Source organism: Triplophysa rosa, linkage group LG14 (assembly GCF_024868665.1).
Source record: "Triplophysa rosa linkage group LG14, Trosa_1v2, whole genome shotgun sequence".
NCBI lineage: Eukaryota > Metazoa > Chordata > Actinopteri > Cypriniformes > Nemacheilidae > Triplophysa > Triplophysa rosa.
Window position 1 is genome coordinate 20,931,377 of NC_079903.1, and position 23,909 is coordinate 20,955,285.

Consider the following 23,909-nt stretch of genomic DNA (forward strand, 5'->3'; position numbering starts at 1 on the left):
AGCATATGTCCATCTGAAATTAATCATCAGGAAATATTAGTTTGAAATAAAAAGATGTGGATCCAGAAGCATGACTTGCTCTGCAAAACTATGAATAGTTTTTTAACTATTATATTACTTACTATGAATACAAAAAATATGTAACGTGTTTTTCAGTTCAGTAAAGCAGATTTATTTCAAGAGAAAAATTTTTTTGTTTACATGTATTTAGTTTGGTTCTCAATTGACAAGCCTAGTTTTATTATGCAACTGTCATTTAAGGCTTCATGTAAGAACATGCGGTTGTCTCACTGCCAAACACATCAACAATCTTCAGATGCCCTGTTTTGCACGATCTAGCGCTCATACATTTCCTTTAGAATTTTTATGCTCTCACTGTATCTTAGTTGGTTCTTATTGGAGGCTTCCTTCCACCTAAAACACAAAAGAATCAAATGGTAAATATATAACAACAATTACACAAACATATATAGACAATGTTAATATTACATAATGAACATTTTATACTTCTGTCTAATTTTCTTCCAACGTTTGATGTGACTGAAGATAAGAGGAGAGGCCCCTTCTGCAGTATCTATGGACTGACAAAGAAATTACGCCATTAGTCATAGAAAACAAAAATGGCATGTGCAATGGAAGACCAATCATAATTCAATATGCAAACTGTGTTTATTACATTTTGAATGTAAGGGGAGTGGTAAGCAAGTTTCTAAAAAAGCATTTCTGTTTGTGGGTGTTCTCCCCCTTCACTCGCTAATTCAGACTTATATACCCATCCAATCCCTGCGCTCTGCAATCGAACAACGTCTTGCGGTGCCGTCCCACAAATGGAAAAAATCACTCTCACGAACTTTCTCCGGATGTGTTCCACAACTCTGGAACGATCTCCCTCTTGCCACAAGATCAGCGGATTCTGTAGCAGTCTTTAAGAATCGGCTAAAAACACATCTCTCTGTCAACATCTGACCCATTAGTAGTCTTCTACTTCTTTTGTACTTTTCTATCCCCCCCCAAAAAACAATTCTTAGCTTCGTATACTGTGATAGGCTGACTGAGACCAGTTGTACTGCACCTATGCATTGTTCTTTCGTTGCACAAATTGCTTCTACTGTTTTTCCCCTACTTTGTACGTCGCTTTGGATGAAAGCGTCTGCTAAATGACTAAATGTAAATGTTGACATTTTACACCTGACAGACAACAGACAAAGTTATTTTCCTGATAGAGAAAGATCTAGCGAGGCAAAGTGCAAGAATTAATGATCTTTCCTGGATCTAAACCTTGGTTCATGTCATCGTTCCTGTTGATCAAACAAGTCAAACTATTCTTTGAAATTTCCTGCAAAAGTTTATAAACACTAAAAACTGATGCTTGAAACATGACAGAGCTTACCTGGCTCACTGCAGCCTTTTCTACAGGTGGAATTCTGAGATTTACAGGTTCACCAGATTTTGGACAGACAGGTGGAGGAAGCCTGCAGACGTTCTGACTTTTGCCGTTTAGCATGTCATTCATCTTATAAAATAGGAATTAAAAGACACATTAGAATTTTTATTCTCGGTTTTGGTTCTGAAAATCAAAGAAAGCCATTAGGGGTTTGAACGACATGATCTACAGATGCAGATGAACATTTGAAAATATTTCCATGTGCACGCTAGTGAATACCTCTTCCTCCCCAGAGCTGTGAGGGGGGCTGGGGGCAGTTCTCTCTCGCATAGAGGGGTTGTTTCTCATCCATGCACGACAGATGGGGTAGAGTGGTGTGGTATTACTAAACTGTGCCAGGTCCACACTGCGGTCAAATAGCTTGATTATATAAGCATCTGACGGTGAAAAACAGACACGCAAAAATGTGTTAAAAAATATTGAGCACCTAAGATCGACACCTTTCCTTATGCACTGATGAATTCAACATCTTATGTTTTATTACAGATGTTTTATTATCTTACTCTGTTTATGCTGGTTGGTTTCAGCCAGACCATCATCCATTTCCTTACGCTTTTTCCTTCTGTGTTGTGGGAATCTTGATGATGTCCTGAGAGAAGCAAAAGTGCTTTTAAAGCATGTGACACACCATGTAACAATTCAACAACTTTTCTTGCTTGAAAAGTAATGTACCTATCATATACACATAATACCCCTTGCCAAACTCATTTATTATCCTGATTATTAATGTGGCCATTAAAAGTGCCAATAATTACTCAACCATTTAAAGGTGTCATATGGTGCAAATACGTGTCTTTGGTGTGTTATAAGTTGCCCATGCATGTAAGGCTGGGCGGAATGACCAAAATCTATTTCACGGAATGAATAGTTTTATTTCATGATAACAATCTCCTATTTTAATTCTATATCATATACCTCATTTTTCTTAGATTGATTTCCTTTATTAATGTATTACAGTTCATTTAAATGCTCACCATATAGTTAAAATGTAGGAAAGTTATGAAAATGTAATAATGATATCAAATTAAGTTCTGATAATGAGATTTATTATTAATTTATATTTATCTTCTAGCTATATCATATGTATACAGTAGGAAGATACACAACATGTATAACAATAAAGTATGAATATATGCACAAACAATGAGAGTACAGTATACGACTGGTGTTCTAAACTGGTGTTCATGGGGTCTGTACTGTAGGTCTTTATCGCTCATCACTCTCTATTAGATGTGCACTTTTAGTGTGTGGCGACTCTCTGTCTTTAGGTTAGTTTATTCTCGCGCTTGTCTTTGCACTGCGAGTCTCTGGTGACTCCACACACGTCTCCCAGTAGCAGCGCTCACGTGGCGAGCATCATCGTGCGTTACAACGCAAGTTTCGCCCTGGCTCGCCTAAAGTTAAACTTTATTAAAACTATTAACAGCTTTACAAAGTGACCTGACTTCTGAAATACCTGAGAATGAGCTTTATTATATTCATGCACAGATCACTGCACCCCTGCACGAGCACTGCGGGTGAGAAAGCGCCGGACTGGAGCGGATCACGAAACTACAGACTGAAAGAAGGTCAAAAGAATGTTTGATTTGTTCATTTGTTATGGGTGAATTAATTCACATGTTTTTTTCATCATGACACCCAACTTGCAGAGCGCCGAGTTAACCACGCCTACTTATTTACGTTCCGTGGAATACACGGAATAGAAAAATCTCTTACGGTTGACATTTTATTCCGCGGTAACGGAATATTCCGTCATTCCGCCCAGCCCTACGTGCATATTTTAGACAAGTAAAATTGCAAAAATTAAAGTGTCAGAACAAAAGATGCATTCTATCTAAAAGCGAATGCTCACCGAGGCCTGCCTGAAACACCTCGTGTTACCACACCCCCACAAATCTACGTCAGTTCATGGTATGATTTGACTAAGACCGCCCAAATGTATACGCATATAAGGCGGGCGTAGCTGTCAATACAACTGCTTCGGAACCTGATGTTCCCAATATGGTAAGAGGCGTTACATTTCCGTCACACCCTTGCAGTATTCGACCAATCACTACGCACTGGTTAACTGGCCAATCATAGCACACCTCGCTTTTCAGAGCAATGAACTTTCAGAGAGGCGGGGCAAAGAGGAGATACAAACATGCACGGTATGTGGAAAATACAGCGTTTTTGAACCTTAAATCATGTATACACATTGCATTACATCTAAAACAAACCATAATATGCATTTTAGCCGTGTCATATGACCCCTTTAAATCTATGACAAAGGTCAGTATAGATTTTGTTTACCTTTTCCCAGCGGAGGTAGGTGATAAATCCCTGTCAAAAAGTTAAACAAAAAATTGCATTACACATGATTGTTACATTTAAGTTATGTTACATTTGTACTACATTTTAAGCCTAACAAAAGCATACTTGCTCAAAGTGTCTGCCACCATTTTCCCAGAATCCTCCTCATTCTGCTCTCTGTGGAACAACCAGATAAAAAGGCTGAGGGTTTTACACATGTCATGTTCTCTAAAACAACAGCTTCCTAATTCACGAAAGCAGTAATTTGTTTATTACCAATAATTACTTAAACACCATGCATTTTTCATTTCCTGAATCAAAGTTTTCCGCACACTTTGCAATCAAATGAAAGCAATACTACTGGCGATGGCTTAAAAATGGAAAACACGATAAAAACGTAATTATACCAAGACCATCAGACTGGCAAGTATTCAGACAGCTGACAAATGAAGGATGTACTGTAACAAAGTAATAGTTTAATTGGAAACATGTACATGCCCAACCTCTCACTGTCACTCCTTTCAACCAGACCTTGCAACACTGCATCAAGGCGGTTTCGAGCCCCAGGATCTGCAGAAGAACACTCTCTAACATTTATACGCGCATATACAGACACACATTGATGTGTAGTAATTACATCAATAATACAATCACATCTCAAAAACACTGTGTGTGTATACAAAGTATGGTGTGGACTCTCACCTGTTTTCTCAGTCTTGATCTTACAGTGAAGCATTGTAACGTCAAACGAATCTTCTGGATTCTTCTAAAGGATTTTCTTCCTTCACTGTCATTCACCTGAGGATTTAGTTATATGAAGTTACTACAGAATTCATTGTGTGATTTAATGAAAATTCTGCTATTTTATATCACTGTCTTTCATGGAACACAAAAGGAAATCTTAGGAAGACCTTATCATATATTATATATAAATTGTATCGTTGTTATAAATACAACAACTATGATATTTATAGTAATATATCTCTATTTTTATATTTTTTATTATTCATATTTTGTCATCTAACACCTCCTCAGCAACGTTTTAAATGACACGTTTAAATACAAGACATTCGCCTTGTAATCATTTACACTGTAATTCAGCTAAAAAACTTTGAAACAGAATTAACACACAATTTTAAATACGATAAACAAATGCTCAAAACGACTATTATTTTGCTAATCAGCTTCAACGACATAAACAGCTGACGTTAGCTAGTTAGAAAACCACGAAAATCCTAATTAAACGACATTAAAACGCGGCACCACCTAACTCAAGACAATAGTAATAAAACAGTAAAATGATCGTAGTTTATATTTTTAAAATTCCACTAGTTTTACCCTAAAGCCTTTGCCTGATAAACTGACGAGCCGATTCTGTCTTTCTCTTCGACATTCCTCTTCCGCGCGCAAGGACATTCCTGGCTCGTCATTGGCCACGACAGATACAAATGTATCACTTTCATTGGTTCAAAACGCTGTCGATCACAAAATACCAACGTCTATTGGTTGTTGAACGGCATTCGAAAACAATGTAAACAAAATGGGTTCGGACTACATTTCCAAGAGTTCAACGCAGGCACACAATTTGAAAAGTAAGCTTTTCTTTGTCATTATCAAAAATATACATCAAACTTGTGTTGCAATTGTAGATCTATTCGGATATGTTTGCTTTCGTTTTTTCCAAGTAGCACGTGGTACATTAAACGGTGCCTTAATATGAGTTCAACGACAGTTTAATCCCTTAGTAACGTAAACACGCGATAGTTAAGATGCAGTTTAAGTTAACAGTACTGTAACATTCATATGTGATATGTCATCATCTTTATACATGTGCCCTACAAAAGCTTGGTTAAAAGATGTAGCTCTCTACATCACAACATTATTATTATAGGGAGCTCTTCGAAACAAACAGAATTGTCATGATTTACTACTGTTATCCCTTTACCTTCGAAAGTAACATAATGTCATTTATGGCACCAATACTGTCCTTCAGATCATAATATAGTTTTCGTTATATTTTGTGTCTTTTTTGAAGGGCTCGTTGATCGTCATTCTGTGGTTTGAACAGAACAGCTTTGTATGGTCAGCATGAGATCAAGGTGGGTTGCACTGCAAACTCTGTCTCGTAAATCGATCTGTTTGATGTAACGTTAATCACTTTTTTCTTTTTAAAGTGGTGCAGCTGTTTTCACAAGACAGAATCCTTTTCCTCGTGACCCCCCTTTGCCCAAGAGCCACTACAGCCCAACTAGATCCAGAAAAATCCCAAAGCAGCAAAAAAGGCTGGTACGAGAAATGACTTGGCATTACACTTGACTTGATGTATTTCTTTAATATGACTTCCATATATGTATGTGAATTACTTAGTATGTATGCTGTATAAGTTCAGTAAATGCAAAGAAAACCTGGATGAGCTGCTTCATTTGATTAGTAATATTTACATGTCACATTATAATCACTGTTTATCATAAAACAATACTTTTTATTATTTAAGAGTTAACTTATAAACAGTAGGTGTTATCGTGTGTGTATATAGTGGCGTGTTTATTTTGTAAGTATTAATGAACACAGGTTCTGTATCTCAAATGATCAGGTAGAATGTGATAAAACTGGTGACAAAGTGCTCAAGCCAAAAAATGTAAGTTGTGAAATCAAATGATCTGCACTTTACAGGCATTGAGTCCTGTCCGGTTTACTCCGAAACCCATTTCTCCAGAACGTCACACGTTTCCTCTGAAAAAAGAGGACCCGGTCTTTCATGAAGGATCACACAGTGTACTCCTCTGTCCTCCAACATCTGATGAATGCTTCTCAGAGTCTTGGCCTTCTACTGACCTGAGTCATTCTACATCCAGCAGTACATCTTCTCCCTGCTCAGAAGCACAGATGTATACCACGAAAAACGTGGTTGCTAGAGAAACAACTGTGGCGAAAGAGCCCTCTGTGCTTGCAAAGTAAGAACATTTCATGATTTTAGCGGTACAATTAACTTTTGGATCTTCTGTGACCGTTAATAAACTGCTTGAAAATATTGTGCAATTTATAAATGTATATCGAATAGCATGCCATACAATCTATTTAGTCTCTTGTAGATAGAAAATTGTAAATGAGCCAAGACTTTTAACAGGATTGCAAATAATGTAATGTAATCATTAAAAATGAAACATTTATTTTGTTAAAAAATACTGTACATTTACAAGTTTATTTAAAGTTTAGTGGAGTTTTAGTTTAGTTTATTTAAAGTTTCTGGATGACAAAAATAAGATTTTCTTTAAAGTTGTTGTCAATCATAAAGTGGTTTCACAAACCGTTTGTGCAAAATATTGCACAATTGTGAGCAGCAAGTCATCCTTATAAGCTAGAATTAAAGTGTAATGTTGCCTCAGAGTATAATTAGAACAGTGAGTCAGGATGTTCTCATTTAATAATTATTGTTTTTTTTGTTAAGTGACATTATTCATGAAAAAAAGTATTTCTTACTGTAGGTACATTGAGCGTTTCCGTTACGGAAAGCCACAGAGTCGAGAGGATCGTCTGCGTGAGGCTGCAGAGGAAGAGGACGGCGGATTTTGGTGGATGTCCACATCCCCTCCATCCAGTTCAACACCGACTCAAGCATCAGATAAACATGCCAGAGGTTTTCTAAACTGGTTATTAAATACAAGCTCTGTCTGTCTGTCAAATTTAAAATGCACCTTTAACACCAAATTTAAGCACTATATCCTAATACTGTATATGTTTTCCACAAAACGTGTGCTTGTGTCATTATTCTTTCAAATAAAAGCCACCTGTTTTTAAATGATGTTTTCAAAAGCAATGTATATTTGCTGTGTTTGCGTTGCAGAGTCCACTGGCCTCAATGGTGCTCTGAGCACCCACAGACCCATCTCAAAATCTCATGTCAGAGACATGGATGACCTCAGCATGCTGGTGAGTCATATGTAATGTGAAAGATTTTTGCTTGAAAGGTTGTACGGGTCCTTTAAACCATATGTTAAGGTCTCCTTTAGGTGTCACAGAATATGTCCTGTTACTAAAGGTCTTCAAGAAATCAAGACTCAAGACATTTATTGCTGTTACAGAATGTACCGGGCAACTGTTGCCGTCTAGCGGCGTCTCTTCATTATTTATAGTGTTGCCATGTTACACACATTATGCGAATGCTTTGTTCAACATCCTGTTTTCCATGTTGGGCTCTGTTTTCGAATGCCACCGCAGCACCGCTCGAGAATGCCTTAACTTGAAAGGAAGAAGAACTCATTCCCACATAAGACCACACTGAGAGGTCTGCTATGTGTCAAACTTTATGTATTTATAAATTCAGGGGTTATGCAACCCTTGGCCCAGTTCCTCAGTTTTGACGTGCTGGACGTTACGATTGAACACACCTGATAGAGAGTCCGGTGGAAACTATCCTCAGGCCTGAGGTGGTCCTTAAATGTCATTACTAGGTCGTAAAGCTCTGCGGTATTTGACATTTATGGTGACGGTTATTACCAGTGACAGTGTTGTTGTAATTGATAATCTTATGGATCACAAAATGTTTTTCAGACGTTGTCAGAGTTGTCCCACTGTGACCCAGAAGAACCAGAAGAGATCTTGCAGCTACAGGAGCGGGCCAACCGTTTGCTTCAGAAGAGGTGAGACCACACACTTAATTTCGGACCGGTGGGGAGGAAATGTCATTTCACAATGATAAACGACGTTGTCAGTACTGAATGTTCAGGGTGGGCGCCAAGCTTGTGCTGGAGCTCCAGAGCGTTTTTAGTAACAGGGTGGTCTTTCTTGTTGCATGTAGGTGTAGCTTAACATTTGACTGGTAATATATGACCTTTAAGGAATAGTTCACCCAAAAATTACAATTCTTGCATTATTTACTCACTTTCATGTCATACCTGTATGACATTTTGTTTTATGGAAAACAGAAAATAAGGTTTTGGTAACCAAACAACATTGACCCCCATTGACTTCCATTGTATGGACACAAAGCATTTCTCAAAATATCTTCTTTTGTGTTCCACATATTACTGTTTTTATGTATTTTTAGTTACTGATTGCAGTTTTAGGTAGTTATATTTTTGTGTTTTCAGTGAGCATTCTCTCGGCAGCGGTTCAATGCCTATCAGCTCTGAGGGTTTGGGTTGCTCTGATTTCTCCTCCCCTGTCAGCGTAGATGAGCCCATCCGAAAACCAGCTGTGCCCACTTTAATGGCCTCAACAAACTGTGAGTAACAGTGTAAGACAAAAACACCTCAGCACGTGTAGTGGAAACATTTTACACTTGCTGCAAAATTGTTATCAGTGCATCTTTTTGTTGCAAATTGCAAAAACGCGTCCATATTAAAGATGCACCCGAACCTCTAACCACATTTCCTGATAAAATTCAGAATAAGCGATTTTGAAATAGACACTTCCTTTTGAACTCAGTTTAAACAAAATTTTGATAAAAAGAAGCTTCTTTATTTGCAATGCATTCAATTTTGATTTGGCATGCTATATATTTATATTAATACAATAAAAGCATATTAGAGCCTCACACACTGTTACGGTTTTGTTTTTTTAAGTGATTTTAGACCCCAGTTTTTCCGAAGGACCGTCTTTTCACACACCTGCTGTTGGTTCTGTGGGGTCTGGGGTCCGACGTGAAGATGACATTCTGTTTCAGTGGCGTCTGAGGAGGAAGATGGAACAGGCCAGGCAATCATGTCACGAGGCCTCTTCCCACAATTCTCTTCTCCATGTTCATATGGCACAAACTGTGGGACCAAACCAGGTGAATAACAACCGATATGCAAATCAGGGTTGGGTTGTAAACAATGGTTAATGTTTACTATTCTAATGGTTTGCTGGACCTGTGTTATTTAGGTATTTAGGTAATGATATTATGTATCATTTGAAAAATATTTTTTGTTTCAAAGTAAGTGACATCATATCATATCAAATTATAGAGACAAATATGATTGCCGACCCACTTTATTCAAAGTTGTAGCTGAACATTAAACATCAAATTAATGATCTATTTCTAGGCACATCACAGCCATTTAAGCAACATGCCTCTTCAGAAATCACATCTTGCATTTACACCAGTTACCCTCGCCAGCCTCGATCCTCCAACCCCGGAGCCAGCGCTACCTATTTCAAGCCCCAGTGTCTCCAGACTCCAACCTGATGCCACCATCCGTCCTCAGGAGCAACCTAACCCCAAAATCAAACCGGATACCCTTCACCATAGCTTAAGGGAGAAAAATAAGATAGAAGCCACTTCTGTCCCACCAAGACATCACAGACAAATCGGAACACAGGTCAACATCGCAGAGACTAAAGAGGAGCACCACAGAAGGCAAAAATCCTCATCCCCATCTCCACAGACTTCTGAGAGCACAGAGGGGTGGTGGCCAGATACTCAGGGGAAGAAAGCCTCGACAGTAAAGGGGAAGACTGAGAGGCGTGAGAAGAGTGCACCGCCAAGTCGGAAGAAAAATTCTGAACGGTATTTCTGATGTGTCCTCACCAAGTGTAACAATAAATGTAAAAACGCAGGGTGATGTCACACAGTTACAGCCAATCAAATCGTTTGTTTTTATTTTTTTCTCGCTTTTATTGCTTGTTACTGTATTGCATCACACTTGGTTGGGATATCTGTGTATATTTAACAACATAATTTATATGATAGGTAATATTTTTTGTGGTATTATTGTATCTGTTAAAACTTGTCTGAATGTCTTTGTATACGTAGTGTTGGCAGTCCAGTTAGGGCCCGTCGGGCTAAAGGTCATGAAGGGGTCAGTCGCAAAGCTAGGGAGGTGAGTGGAAAAAGCAGCTTTCAGGAAGAGGGTCAAAGGTCGAAACAAAGAGGACGATCTGGAGATCTGGAGCCATCCTCACCGATACACAATGCTCTGGGACAGGTTTGTGTGTTAGTTTTTCTAAAGTGCCCTTTAAAAGTACTTAGACGTTTCAATATAGAAGCAATTTTTTGTGTCAAATAGCTGACATCAAAACTGAATCAAACTTTTTACTACACTGCATTCTTGACATTGACAGGTTGTCTCTGAGGTGCTTTTTTTGGGCGTTGATTCCCCGACCCAGTGCAAAACTCCAAGTTCATCAGTTTCCTCAGCATTTACCCCGCCTCCACCCCAACAATCCCCTGTCACCCCTCCAACTGACGTGCAGCGACCATTTGAGGTCATAGATCAACTTATGCAGGATGCAGAAGGTAGGAAAGGTCTCAGCGGTGGCGTTTCTGCATGTGTTTGTAACTAGCTACTAGTTCGTAACTAGCTGTAAAACTGTTTGATGACATTGATTTAAGGTCACGTTAGGCTATGTTCAGATTTGACTTCTTTTTTGAAGCTTCTAGCATCTGTTTTACATTATAATCCTATGGAGTAAACCGTGTTTTCAAAAAAGTCCTGAGCGCTTTTTTAAACGGCATCACCGGCATCTTTTTCTGCAGTTTAGAGCTGAAAAAAACGCCCTACGTCAAGCACCTTTTTCACAGCTAACCAATGACAAGTGAGTAGCGAGACCTTTCGTTTCCATAACAACATGCGAGGAAGGTGATTGGTCGAGCAGGATCATGCTACAAAAAAAAATGGCAGCCGAAACGTCGGTTGGAGGATAGTTTTGTATAAATTTTAAGTTAAGTTTAATTTTCACTTTCAGTGACTTTTGACTTTTAATATTGTAGTGTTTAAATATGTGATTGGTTGTTGCAAAGACGTTCTCTGTTTATAATTCAAATAGACTTCCGTTACGCTGCCTATGAAGCCTGTCTGAATCTGTTTCTCTGAGCTGCCTTTGTGTACAAATGCTGCCTCCGAAGTCATTGTCAGTGCTATTTGTAACCACAATGCTGCAAGCTTTTTATACAAATAAAGCACCATTGTCAACCTGTTCTTGTCAAAAAGAAGTCAAACGTGAACACAGCCTAAGGGTCTAAGCTGAACTTGCTATAAAAAGCAGGACTGACTTTTTGAAAGTTCACCTTGTACGCCTGAACACATTATTTGAGCTGTATTAGTTTACTTAAATTATTTATTAAAAAATAATTTAAATAAATACGTTTGTCAGTGTGTATGTAGATTTATTTTGAGTATGCAACAAAAGTTATAATATATTTCAAAATAAGACACAATTTACACACAAAAAAAAACTGAATCCAAAAGGGCAATCGCATTTGCTTGTCAATCATTACATTTTTAGTTACTGATTTAGGAGCATTTGTGAAAACAGGATTATTCTGATATCACATTTTTGTACACAGACTCGGATGGAACAGAGTTTGAAGATGATCCCTTATTGCAAGTCCTCAGACGACAAAGAAAATGGGTGAAGGAACAACTCTGGTGAGAATATCAACATCTTATTAACTCTGCATCAGTGATACTCTACACCAGTGGTTCTCAAACTGGGGGCCGTGGCCTCCTGGGGGGCCCCAAGATGGTTCCAGGGGGCCACAGATTTTGTGGCATTTTAGAAATATAGATATTTATCATAAATTTTGTGCAATCAAAACATCAGAAAAACAACGCCACCAACCAAAAGAATTTACGTTTTAGCATTGTTTAACTGAATATTTTCTTGGTTTAATTAAAATTTTAAGTTTAAGATTATAAGTCTTTATTTGGGGGGCCGCAAAGCAATGCACTCTACACAAAGGGGGCCTTACAACAAAAAAGTTTGAGAACCACTGCTCTACACTACACAAGCCACATTACCCAAAACTGATCTGCAATTGTACTAAATGTACTTTGTATTATTTTTCCTTTTTTTCAGTGAGGTTGACATGATGCTTGAGCGGTTTCTTCCACTGACTGCTCCAACAAGCACATGATTTATATATGAAAGCAGTGTTTCAAATATGTTATCATGTTATTATTTATTTGTGTTTTATTTGTGGATTCAAATGTATTTATAAATAAAGACCTTTGCAAATGAACAAGAGTATCACATATTTATTTATATTCAAACTATACATCACATAAAGATCAAAACAAAATGAACACTTGCTAATCATTTTAATAATTTAAGAATATTTACAATCGCAGCGTAGCTTTGGAAGAATTGCTTAGTTGAAGAGTCTGTGCCATTTTTAGGTACAACAAAATATATTGAAGCTGTCTCTGGTCATGGGTTCACGTGCGAATAAAATGTACACTTTCAACACCAAATGCATAAATGTGCAATGCAAATTACTTGCCCGTGTATAAGCATTTTGAATCAGAAGACCTTGTTGACATGAGAACAAATTTGTCTTGCTCATGTGTGCTAAGCCATCAGTACGTGCAAAGAAACTGTTATACCATCTTCTTGTTGGCTTGGAATTTAGTCTGTTTGGAATTGGCAGTCGGGAAGAGGGAGGAAGTGGACATTGCTTTTGGTCTCTTGTATTTTGTGTGTATAAGAGAGAAGATATGAGCTTTAGGGGCCTAGCATAAACGTGTGCGTTATGGTCCACAGTGATTCAACAGTCTGGAGTTATCTTCTTGTTGCAGAGGTGCTGAGATGATTAGCATTCCTTCAGGTGACATGGCTGATTCCAGTGCCATGATGTCCACACCACTCGGGATCCGATATCGCCGGTTAAACTGACGCGTCACCAGTCCCGAACCATCCTAGAAACAATTAGCTTTGATAATCTCTACATTTCCTAAATGTCTGGTACAAAGTGTTTTATGGCAGATCTGGTTAACATCTGAAAATTACATGATGACTACAAACATGATCTGAGTCAACATTATTAAAAGTAAGGAAACAATACCTTTCTTTGTTCATGTTTTCCCTCAACCACAACATAATCTCCAACAACTTTGACTAAGAGCTCCTCAGGACTGAAGTGTTTCACATCAACCTGTACAGTAAATCCATTATGATCACAGGTAACCTGAAAAGAAAGTGAATTGAAAAATGTATAATAACTCAATTTCCCCCCCCAAAAAAATAGTATTACTTGAATATAAACATTTTCAGTTATTTGATAAAAAACTGACATCCCTTAAGCCAGTGGTTCTCAAACTTCTTCGTTGTAAGGCCCCCTTTGTGTTAAGTGCATCGCTTTGCGGCCCCTCATATAAAGACGTATAATCTTAAACTTAGAATTTTAATTAAACCAAAAACATTCAGTTATACAATGCTGGAACCTCAATTCTTTTGGTTGGTGGTGTCATTTTTCTGATGTTTGATTGCATAAAATCTATGATAAATTTCTATATTTCATAAAATGCCACAAAATCTGTGCCCCCCCTGGATCCATCTTGGGGCCCCCCAGGGGGCAACGGCCCCCAGTTTGAGAACCACTGCCTTAAGCAATAGTTCACCCAAAAATAGAAAGTCTGTTCCAAATCTGTATAAATTTCTTTGTTCTGATGAACACAGAGACATACAGTATATTTGGAAGAATGCTTAAATCAAACAGTTCTTGGGCCCCATTGACTACCATATTAGGAAAAATTACTTTATAATTTTCTTTGTTCTGTTGAACACAAAATAATATATTTTTAAGAATGTAGGACAGCAAACAGTTCTGGGGCACTTTAGACTACTATTGTCATTTTTCCAACTATGTTAGTCAATGGGGTCCAAGAACAGTTTGGATACAAGCATTCGTCCAAATATCTCTCTCTGTGTTCAACCAAACAAAGAAATTTATACAGATTTGGAACAACTAGAGAGTGAGTAATTCATGACATCATTTTCATTTTTGGGTGAACTATATGTGAAAGGTCACAAACTTATATTATTGGTTTTAGTAGTATTAATATTAATATTATTCCCTGCTAATACTCAATTAGAAGCCATCACATAAATTGAAATGGATTTGTTGATTTTAATAGAAATTGTATTGGTTTTAATGAAGTGGATTCTGGGATGTTATTTACCAACAAATTTTAAGCTATAGGTACAAACTATGGTTTCAGCGATAGTTGTGGTAAAACTATAGTAGGCTAATACAAATTGCCATTAATCTACCACTTACTATAATAAAACTGAATTTGCTAGGGTTTTAATGAAATCACTATATTAAAAAAAAAAACCTGATTTGAGGGTTATTCGTTTTACTATGGTTACTGTGGTTATTTTTGTTAGAGAAACATTATTTCACCTGTGCTGCTCCGGTGTGCTCTGAAACCGGAATTAAAAGTTCGGTCGGGGTCCAGGCGTACGGTCCAATCGTCCCGTTCAGCCGGGGAAATAACGGCGGCAGAACTCTGTCCCACGGGATCCCGCTCACCGGGACAGAAGGAGGCAAATCAAAATCCATTCTTTTGAGATAAACGTGAGGGCTAACCACCAAAAAAACGAGTTTCAAAAGTGATAAATGTAGCGCTGCTTGGTTATAGCAGTTAGAAGCAGATGGGTTATCCTGGGATGGTCCGGCCCGTTGCGCAACTCCAGGATAAATAACGCAGGGAAAGTGTAGCGCTCTAGTTTAAATAGCTTGTGAAAACACCGCCCCTCCACATGAACCCTTCCCCAAAACAAATGCGTTATAGCTCAGTGACTGGCAGAGATTCGAGATCTTTCTCGCACTTCATACTCAATCTTGGATCATGGTGTCAGAAGTGCTATTAAAGCTGCATTTGTTGTTATGTAAAGTCAATTACGGGTGGATTTGGTCGTCTCCTTACCCATGATGAAAGCCTTGTATAGGCTATTTATGATATTATAATAACTCACGAGGAACACGGGGAATTTAGTGTATGGGTTAGGAATTAGTATCACTTTCATCACTTTAGCTGTTTTGTGCTACGCAAAGAGAGAGCAGTTGAATGTGCGTCCATCCAATGTCGAAGGGTCGTGTGTATGATGTAACGGTGAGGCTGTCCGGCTAAAAATAAGTTGGAATGACTGCAAACCGCTATGGACCTGTTTCCACATGACACAGCACGTGCTGACACTTCAGACAAGTCACTGTGATAATTACAGCGTCATTCAGAATGTCAGTTATGGTAACCGCTGTAAAATAAAAATTTATACACTTTCAGACATTTTAAAAAGGTTTTTTTATGACGTTGGTGGCTAACATGCATAAATGCCGCATTGGGCGCCTCGGCCCATATGTCTTTGCCTCGGCCCGCTGCTGCGATACGTCAACGAGTCCGCCATATTGGGCCGGGAAAGACTGCAATATAAACGTATACAATTCAGTGGAGTATCATTAGTAACTAAGAAAAATAAGCCAAATCCATACTTGACAAACTTGTGAGTGTTCACAACCCCTAATAACAAAAATGTTCCAAATCTAACTTTTCAGATTCTATACAAAATGTAGACCGTAGACCAGTGGTTCCCAAACTGGGGTACGCCAAGAGACGGAGGGGGTAAGTGAACAAAATCCTGAAATCTACTGTTTACTTAATTATAACGCACCTTGCAATCAACCAGCCACGTTTTTCTCACAAGCTAAATATAAAGACGTGCTCCCTCTAGTGTACACAAAGCAAAATAGTAGTCACGTAGTGCCATAAAAGGTCAAATTCATGACATCCAATCACAAAATATGCGTCCACTCATGCGTAAGCGCACGTCTTCACGTACCGCATGTAATTCGACTGCACGCGGCTTGGAACGAAGCAACAACTGCTTGTTAAATTAAAATGGATAAGTGGTTGCAAAGATTTAGGCCCGCAGCCACAGAAAGAAAATCGACTCCCAGCAGCTCGGATGATCCACAGTGCTCTGACCACACCCCGGGTCCCTCCGACAGCACTTCGGCTGCAGGTGTACATCAACCACCTGCTCCGGTTGACACCGACACAGATAGCGATGCATCGGAGACTACAGCGTCAACTCAGGTTCAGCAGTTCACAGAAAGACGATCAAAAAGGCGTAAATATGATGAGAAATACATTTCATATGGATTTACTTACATTGGCAGTGACGAAAATCCCAAACCACAATGCGTTATATGTGCAAAAGTACTCTCTCATAACTGCATGAAGCCAGCGTTTTTGCGCAGGCATTTAGAAACAAATCATGCGACTTTGAAAAATAAACCGCAAGAGTTTTTCGAAAGACGGTTAAGACAACTCGGGAGTAGTAAGGCCCTTATAACAGCGTCAGAAAACCTTAATAAGAATGGACTGGAAGCATCCTACATGGTGAGTTACAGAGTGGCTATTGTGGAGAATGTAATTCTTTTATTATTATTTCTATTATTTATATATGAGTCATATATCATTTATTGTTTGATAAAAGAAAATTACATGCATGTTTGAGACCACAATTGTGACTAAGAAAGGGGGTACGCAGAATGATGTTAAATCCCTGGGGGGGGGGTTACGCCATTGTAAAAAGTTTGGGAACCACTGCCGTAGACCATTGAAATCAGTAGAGAAAAGTCAACATTAATGTGCCTTTTATCATTAGTTACAACAATGCTTGTATTTTTTATGAAGTAATTATATTTTAATGTATCTTACATAATTCGAAACCTAAAATCGCAAGTGTTTTCCAGTATGAATAGTCACACCCACTGCCAGTCACTGGCATTTTTTATCTTGGTGCTAATGAAAAATGTGTTTGGCAGGCATTCGCTTAAATTGCATAATGCCATATTGTTATTGATCCTTTTGTCAAGTACACCGCTTAAAGTTGTTGCATATTGCAGACGCAATTCCTAAACATATCTTTATAAAAACTAAATGGATATATAAAGGTAATTAATACAACATAGGAAAGTTAAATTCCATCAAGGCTGTAAACTCTTCTACATGTCTAAGAAATAAGGAATGAATGGAACTAAAATGACTATATTATGCTACAATTAAACACATTGTCCTATCGCTGACATCCAACAACAGGACAAAGCTTCATCATCTGTCAAATGTGACTTATGACTCAGAAGATACAGCCTTTCTGGATGCCCTTTGGATGTAAAACAGACCAATGGCCGATGTGTTGGCAAGCTATTGAAGCTGGGGATAACATGTCCTTCTGCTGTCGGCATGGGCTGGAAAGAGAAGCAGAACTGTCTGCCCACGTCATTGACTACAGGTGACTAAAAACAGCAACCAGGAAGATCAATGAGGGGCTTAGTGTTTGCTCAAAAGGGGGGTCGAGTTTCATAATAGGCGCCTATATGGGGGTATAAACAAGACAGAGGCTTCATGCATTCATATTACAAAGTCTGGTATGCCAGTCAGTTTAATATTGTCGTAAGCCGTGTTGATTAATAGGCAACAGTACAGAGAAGCTCGTCCCTCAAGTGGATTTTGCTGGCAATCTCTAGGAACTCGCTTAGCTTATGTGATGCTTTCGTTGTTTTTCCAAGATCTAAAAATGGCAAATTGGTAGTTGACAGATTGGCATGGACAAACAGATGATTTTATATTTGTGCACAAACTGTATTTCTGGAAAAACTTAGCTTTTTATCCAAATAAAAAAAATCACGTTGCAACAACTGGTACAATACAGTTTAAAGACTTTATTTTGTACAGACCTGTCTGGTCTGAAAGTTTTATTATACATCTTCAATGCATTCACAGAAGTCTTAAAGAACTTACGGTGTTACTCAAATATAATGTGATAAACATACAGGTTAAAACTGGACAACAGATGGATGGAGTATTAAGCAGCAGTGCAGGAAATAAACTCTTGCGCTTTAGCATGACGTGTTTGTGTCCATATTATCTCACCCAACCAACAAATTATTTTTATCAGTTCACAAAGTACCACAACTCCTAGACAGATCCAGTACATCTTGCATGTGACGACAGTGGTAAAATTAGCCAGGGGAGGTCAATGGCAGGAGAAAAATGTAAAGTATTAAAAAGAGGTATGGTGAAGCAAAGCCGTTATATCAGGCTGTGCCGAGTGGAATGGTAAAGGAGAGGTAATCTCCAACCTCCCCCCACCGAGCTCTGAAATGTTGGAATATTGTGATCCACGTTGTCAATACCGCCACCCACACTAAAAGCCCCAGCGCTGACTTCTTCAAATCTGTTAAGGGTTGAAGATAATGTATAGATTACATTCAAGGCATCATACACTGCAACAAATAAATTACACATGCTAAAATACAGAATAAAGTACTAAACACCGGTTAACTTCGCTAATGTGTATAACACCCCTTGGACTCAAAGCATTCTCTTAATGCATCATGTGTCTTGCATATAAACAGCACAGCACCGTTTATACAAACTCGACTCAGAAATTCCAGCCTGCATCACCCACTTGGTCTCTGCAATGTGAATATCCCGCAAGGACTTTTGCACATTATGTGCAACTGTACACTGCCTACTATTTTTTAATAATAGTGGCTATTAAAATATTAAGTGGCAGGAGAAAGCGAAATAAACATAATAAACCGTAGTATGCACAGTTGTCACATGATCTGTTTACTGTTCATTCCTTTAAATAACTTGGGAAATATTGCATTTAGTGATTTCCATTTTTAAACCATTTTACCCTCCATAGAATATAAACTATTTGTTGGCAAGTTGAAGTGACAAGACCTAACTTATGAGGTTCCTTGCAATATTCTTAAACACGATGATGCTTGCGCTGTCATGTACTCACAGGATTTGATCTGTGGTTGTTCTGTGTAGGTAGGTTTTAAAAAAGCCTCTTTGAAAAACCACACCACATTAACCAGCCAGAGGAAAGGAAGGAATGCAAAACCACCTGAGGAAAAATATTTACACAGACAGCATTGTTAAAACACATGCATATGAAAATGCATAAATACAGTACTGTGCAAATTAGGCAAATCAGATGCTTCACTAAAATATTATTAAGTTTATTTATGCATGCATATGAATAAAACACAGAAATCCAATTTTGCTATTGGAATTACATAAAGGGACAATTCACCCTTTTGTCATTTCAAACCTGGACGACTCTTCTGTAGAGTACAAAAGAAGATATTTTGAGAGATTTTGTATGGATACAATGGAAGCTAATGGGGACTACTATTGTTTGGTTACGAACTTTCTTAAAAATATCTTCTATTGTGTTCTGCAGAAGAAAGAAGGTCATACAGGTTTGGAATGACAAAAGAGTGAGTAAATGATGAAAGAATTTTCAGTTTTGGTGAACAATCCCTTTAAATCCATAAAAACATCCTACCCAACTTATTCTAACATTTAATGGCAAGCAGCATTTGGAAATCGATACACAAAAGCAAAAGACATAATCAAAAATATTAAAACTAATTTTGGGGATGCATCTAACATGCCCCTGTTTAGTGACTTACAAGTCTTTTTAAAAATGCATACCTAGATAGTATCTTCTGCAAAGGCTTAGTTTCTCTTCATTGGGAATTCTTTCAAGATTCATAGTGGATTTAGTCTATGTCGTTGTGGTGGTCTTCCTGTGAAAAAAAGAGAACTTGATCAAAATATAGACACTGATATCATACTAAATTGATCAATACGTTGAAACACTGCTGCCATCTGGTTACACAAAACAGTACTGTCAAAATATCGTGCTTTAAATGAACGTTACAGGGAAATTGGGATTATTGTACAATATCATGGATTATAAACCCTTTCAAAGTTTCGCAAATATATCAAATCAATACATCAATAATAACACCGAGACAATGTTTGGAAAATTATCAAAGTGTTCAGAGCAAAAAAAACAACAACATCCACCTAATCTTTAGCGCAGTCATAACAACACTATACGACGAACAGCAAGCGGTTATTAATCACATACCTCGCGCAGCATTTTAAACCTTAAACTAATGCATCGTTTAATATAAAGAGATGAATACCTTAAATGCAGAGCACAGATTAAAAAACGGGTGGTTTAACACAACAAAGGCGAGGGCGAAACAACTTTTATGGTTCCGCTTCCTGATGAAACCTAAGATATGACGTCGCTTTGTGGCATTGCATGATGGGTAGTGTAGTTTTTGAGGATCGGGAAGGCGAGCGAGCGGGATGTTGTTCTTAAACACATCGTATTTTTTCGCATTGCAGTACATGAAAATGGGATATTTTGTTACATTACAAAATACAAATTGTATTGGTCATAAAACAGGCTTTTATTATATTATAATAAATTATATGGATCAGTGAAATTTATCTCACAATGGGAAGATTAGATTAATAGTAGAAACGAATATATGACATACCAGGTTACTATAAATTAAAATACATAAATGAATGGTTAATGCGAATAATAAAAAGGCTTTATATAACTTTGTGTTATGTTTTGTACATTTATATGCATTACATTATTAAAGTATTAACAGCCATATTTAAAATAGTCACGTTTGAAATTTTACACCAAAGTAAAATATATAATCTTTTACAATGCTAAAGCGTCAATATTCGGCATTATTTTAAATTTGTCTTTTACAAACATATATCGTTATTTAATTGAAAACACAACGAAATGCAAAGGATTCAGAAATACAAAAATCTGCCTGGAACAGCAAAGTAAGAAAACATGTAGTCCATGTTTACCTAAATAAACAAAAGGATGCCTTAACATTTAGTAATACAAATAGGAAACAATTTAACAAAAAATAAACACAAATAAAATAAAACCTGACCTGTGACCTGAAATGAATACTCAAGTTTTAAATGTATAATTAAATCTTAAGCAGTCTTATTAGAGCGGTACATTATGTCATTCTTAGCATACATCTCCCATAATGCAACGCACGTCGTCCCCCCTCCCAATCTGGCGCTTTCCCTCTTCTCTCACCCTGAGTTTCTATCTATCGGTGTTGTTGTTGAAGCTATGATGGCGGCAGCGGGATGCGGATCAGCAACCGCGGCTGCCGTTGTCGGCGCAGGCGGCGTGGGCGCGGCGCGGGGTCGCTTCCCCGGTCGCCCATGGTCGTCGCGGAGCCGTTTGCGTTCGGAGAAGCGATGGCAGCTCGGCCGCACCGGGACAGATCAAGACGAGGTCTCCTCCAGCGGAGGCCCGAGGCCCACTTGCCTGGTGTTTGCGCTGAACGAGGACCAGTCCCACTTGCGCCTGCTCGGGATCGAGGCGAGCTACAAGAGCCTGGGAGAGGCTGGATACAGCTCCAGTGGAAGCGACGAGGTGGGTGCATGCGTCAAGTTGTGGTTGTTGTACACGACACGATCGTGGCCTTGTTTTGCGTGGCCGTGTTGCATAGGAAGAAACAGTAATGTAAGTTTAGTGCATCTGCACTCGCCAGCTGCGTTCAACAAAATGGACATGCGAGCAACAGCGCACCGGCCCGTGTTAAATGGGTATTTAAAGTGTTTAAAGGGGTGCACGGGAGGCATTGTGGCCGCAGTGGTGCTGTTTAAGGTCCCGGTTGTGTTCATTCGCACGTTCTGTTTTAAACGCAATATTTCCGCGTATGCATTAAAGCGTTGCATTATAATGCGGAGGGGGAGGGGGTAATTACTGTAGCATTGTAGCTTACAATGGCATCAGGGTCAATGGAGTTTGCATTATGCTTTCTTAAGTCACACGACTGTAGCTGGTACATTGTTTAGGTCATTGGTGTGGGTTTTGTTTTGAATATGGGTCTTTTCCTCATTTTTGAACATGCATGCTATTTGCTGGATTTGATTCTTGTGACAGATTGCTTGTGAGACCATGCTGTGTGCTTGGGTCACCTGCAGTAAATGACAATGATGTTAGTTAGCTATGTATGGAAATCAGGGATCACAGCAAGATTTAAACATGTTTTTATGTGTTCTCCTCCTGAGGGGTTGCTGTTTTTCAGGTTGCATGCTTTGTTCGTCTTCATTCTCAGTGTGCATGCTTGTGAACCTGTTGTTAGCTAACAGTCATGGATAATGTTAACATATCGAAGTTGTGCTTTAAGCCTCGAAAAGTCACGGCAATCGACATTTTTTAAAAAAGTTACGGAAATTTGGCTCAAAATATTTAAGTGAATTGAATAGAAATCGCTTTTTGTTGGTCCACGCTGTATAAAATGTGGATGAGACGTTTCAAATTCATTGGACAAATTCGTGGGAACGCTTTGTTTTTTGCATTTATGCTGCTAGGCGTCAGATATCACTGAGGTGGAAATGTGCTATGGCAACTTTGTGTTGCTTTCTGTGTGCAGAAACATGCAGCTTGAATGGAAAAAAAATGGAATTAATACTTAGAACATCAAAACTTTGTGAAGTTTGTTCTTTTGAAATAAAATTGGGGTCATCAGCTGTGTGCATCAACTGGAGTTTACCGGTTCTTTAAACAGCTTCTGTGAATGTCTATATAAAGTGTTTGCAGAGTTTTTTAATTTGTAAAGTTTAAAAGTTTCCTCATTGATAACATGCGGTTTTTATAGTGCTTGATGTTGGTTAGTTTTTGAATGTGCGAACTTAGTTTTGAAAAAGAAAATTCTTATTTGTGAACTCTTACACTCTAAGGTGCGGTTTCCCGGCCAGGGATAAGTTTAAACCAGGACTAGGCCTTAGTTAAACTAGGACGTTTAAATCACTTTTAAAAAAACATACTTTACAAAAAAACATTAGTGTGCATATTGAGACAAAACAAATGCACTGATATATTTTAAGATAGTGCAAGTTGTTTTTGATCAAGACACCTCTAACATTTAAGTTAGTCTGGGACTAGGCTTAAGCCCTGTCTGGGAAACTACCCCTAAATGTTTTTTTTTTCATAATACTGAAAAAGTACTCAGTTATTTTCAGGTTCATCAGAGTGGGTGACAGTGCAGTTGTTTCAGTTGTGTTGTTTCACACAACAGAGTAGTGAACAGGGCTCTAGACTAACTTTTTGCACTGGTTGCACTGGTGCGCCTAACTTTTTTTCTTACTGTGCGTTCAGACCGCCGCCGTCGAGAGCGTCAAAAAGCGCACTGGGCGCCCTGCCAACAACGCTGTAGAAAGATTCGTGGACGCTCTGGCGCTCTGACGTAGACCAAAGTTTACAGTGCTGCGTTCTCTGGAATCCTCTCAAGCGGTGGACTTCAACGTTCCGATTGGTTGCCGCCGAACCGCGTCATAGCTCATTACCATAAAGTTGACCTGATTTCAACTCTCCTTGACGCCCTCACCGGCCAAGACGCGCCGCGCCGCTGCCGGCTCACATTGAAAATGAATGACTTCCGGCCACTTTGACGCTCTCGACGGCGGCAGTCTGAACGCACAGTTAGGTGCACCAGCACAAAAGTTAGGTGCACCCAAATTTTCAACCGCATCGCATATAACACCGCAGTTTTACCAGTTCCCTTTTTTTAAAATCGCTGTCCATATAGGCA

General features: G+C 38.5%; 5 protein-coding genes across 6 annotated transcripts in view; 2 read left to right on the forward strand and 3 right to left on the reverse strand.

Moving 5' to 3' along the window:
• Window positions 1–122: 122 nt before the first annotated feature.
• lin37 (lin-37 DREAM MuvB core complex component) lies at window positions 123–5,150 on the reverse strand. The gene is made up of 10 exons (XM_057351314.1): window positions 5,075–5,150; window positions 4,439–4,534; window positions 4,240–4,306; window positions 3,863–3,913; window positions 3,737–3,766; window positions 1,948–2,033; window positions 1,664–1,821; window positions 1,391–1,513; window positions 508–581; window positions 123–414 (listed from the first exon to the last, which is right to left on the reverse strand). Exons 2-10 carry the CDS (start codon window positions 4,470–4,472, stop codon window positions 336–338), a joined length of 702 nt encoding a protein of 233 aa, XP_057207297.1. The 5' UTR covers window positions 4,473–4,534; window positions 5,075–5,150; the 3' UTR covers window positions 123–335.
• Window positions 5,151–5,267: 117 nt separating this feature from the next.
• Window positions 5,268–12,631, forward strand: proser3 (proline and serine rich 3). Its single transcript, XM_057351984.1, has 14 exons — window positions 5,268–5,328; window positions 5,772–5,835; window positions 5,911–6,022; window positions 6,410–6,690; window positions 7,222–7,373; window positions 7,581–7,666; window positions 8,288–8,376; window positions 8,827–8,960; window positions 9,301–9,509; window positions 9,763–10,226; window positions 10,473–10,644; window positions 10,781–10,955; window positions 12,006–12,087; window positions 12,518–12,631. The coding sequence occupies exons 2-14, from the start codon at window positions 5,816–5,818 to the stop codon at window positions 12,573–12,575; spliced, it is 2,034 nt and encodes a 677-aa protein (XP_057207967.1). The 5' UTR covers window positions 5,268–5,328; window positions 5,772–5,815; the 3' UTR covers window positions 12,576–12,631.
• Window positions 12,632–12,681: 50 nt separating this feature from the next.
• Window positions 12,682–15,154, reverse strand: hspb6 (heat shock protein, alpha-crystallin-related, b6). Its single transcript, XM_057351985.1, has 3 exons — window positions 14,844–15,154; window positions 13,503–13,625; window positions 12,682–13,356 (listed from the first exon to the last, which is right to left on the reverse strand). Exons 1-3 carry the CDS (start codon window positions 15,000–15,002, stop codon window positions 13,189–13,191), a joined length of 450 nt encoding a protein of 149 aa, XP_057207968.1. The 5' UTR covers window positions 15,003–15,154; the 3' UTR covers window positions 12,682–13,188.
• A 2,979-nt stretch (window positions 15,155–18,133) lies between these two features.
• psenen (presenilin enhancer, gamma-secretase subunit) lies at window positions 18,134–20,568 on the reverse strand. The gene is made up of 4 exons (XM_057351407.1): window positions 20,460–20,568; window positions 19,960–20,054; window positions 19,262–19,366; window positions 18,134–18,682 (listed from the first exon to the last, which is right to left on the reverse strand). Exons 2-4 carry the CDS (start codon window positions 20,018–20,020, stop codon window positions 18,543–18,545), a joined length of 306 nt encoding a protein of 101 aa, XP_057207390.1. The 5' UTR covers window positions 20,021–20,054; window positions 20,460–20,568; the 3' UTR covers window positions 18,134–18,542.
• A 779-nt stretch (window positions 20,569–21,347) lies between these two features.
• The window catches only part of kmt2bb (lysine (K)-specific methyltransferase 2Bb), a 37,628-nt gene continuing 35,066 nt past the window's right edge, over window positions 21,348–23,909 (forward strand). For both annotated transcript variants that reach the window (XM_057350374.1, XM_057350375.1), the window contains exon 1: window positions 21,348–21,745. In XM_057350374.1, coding sequence (XP_057206357.1) covers window positions 21,437–21,745 — 309 coding nt within the window. In that variant the 5' untranslated portion in view covers window positions 21,348–21,436. The remainder of the gene's footprint in view (window positions 21,746–23,909) is intronic.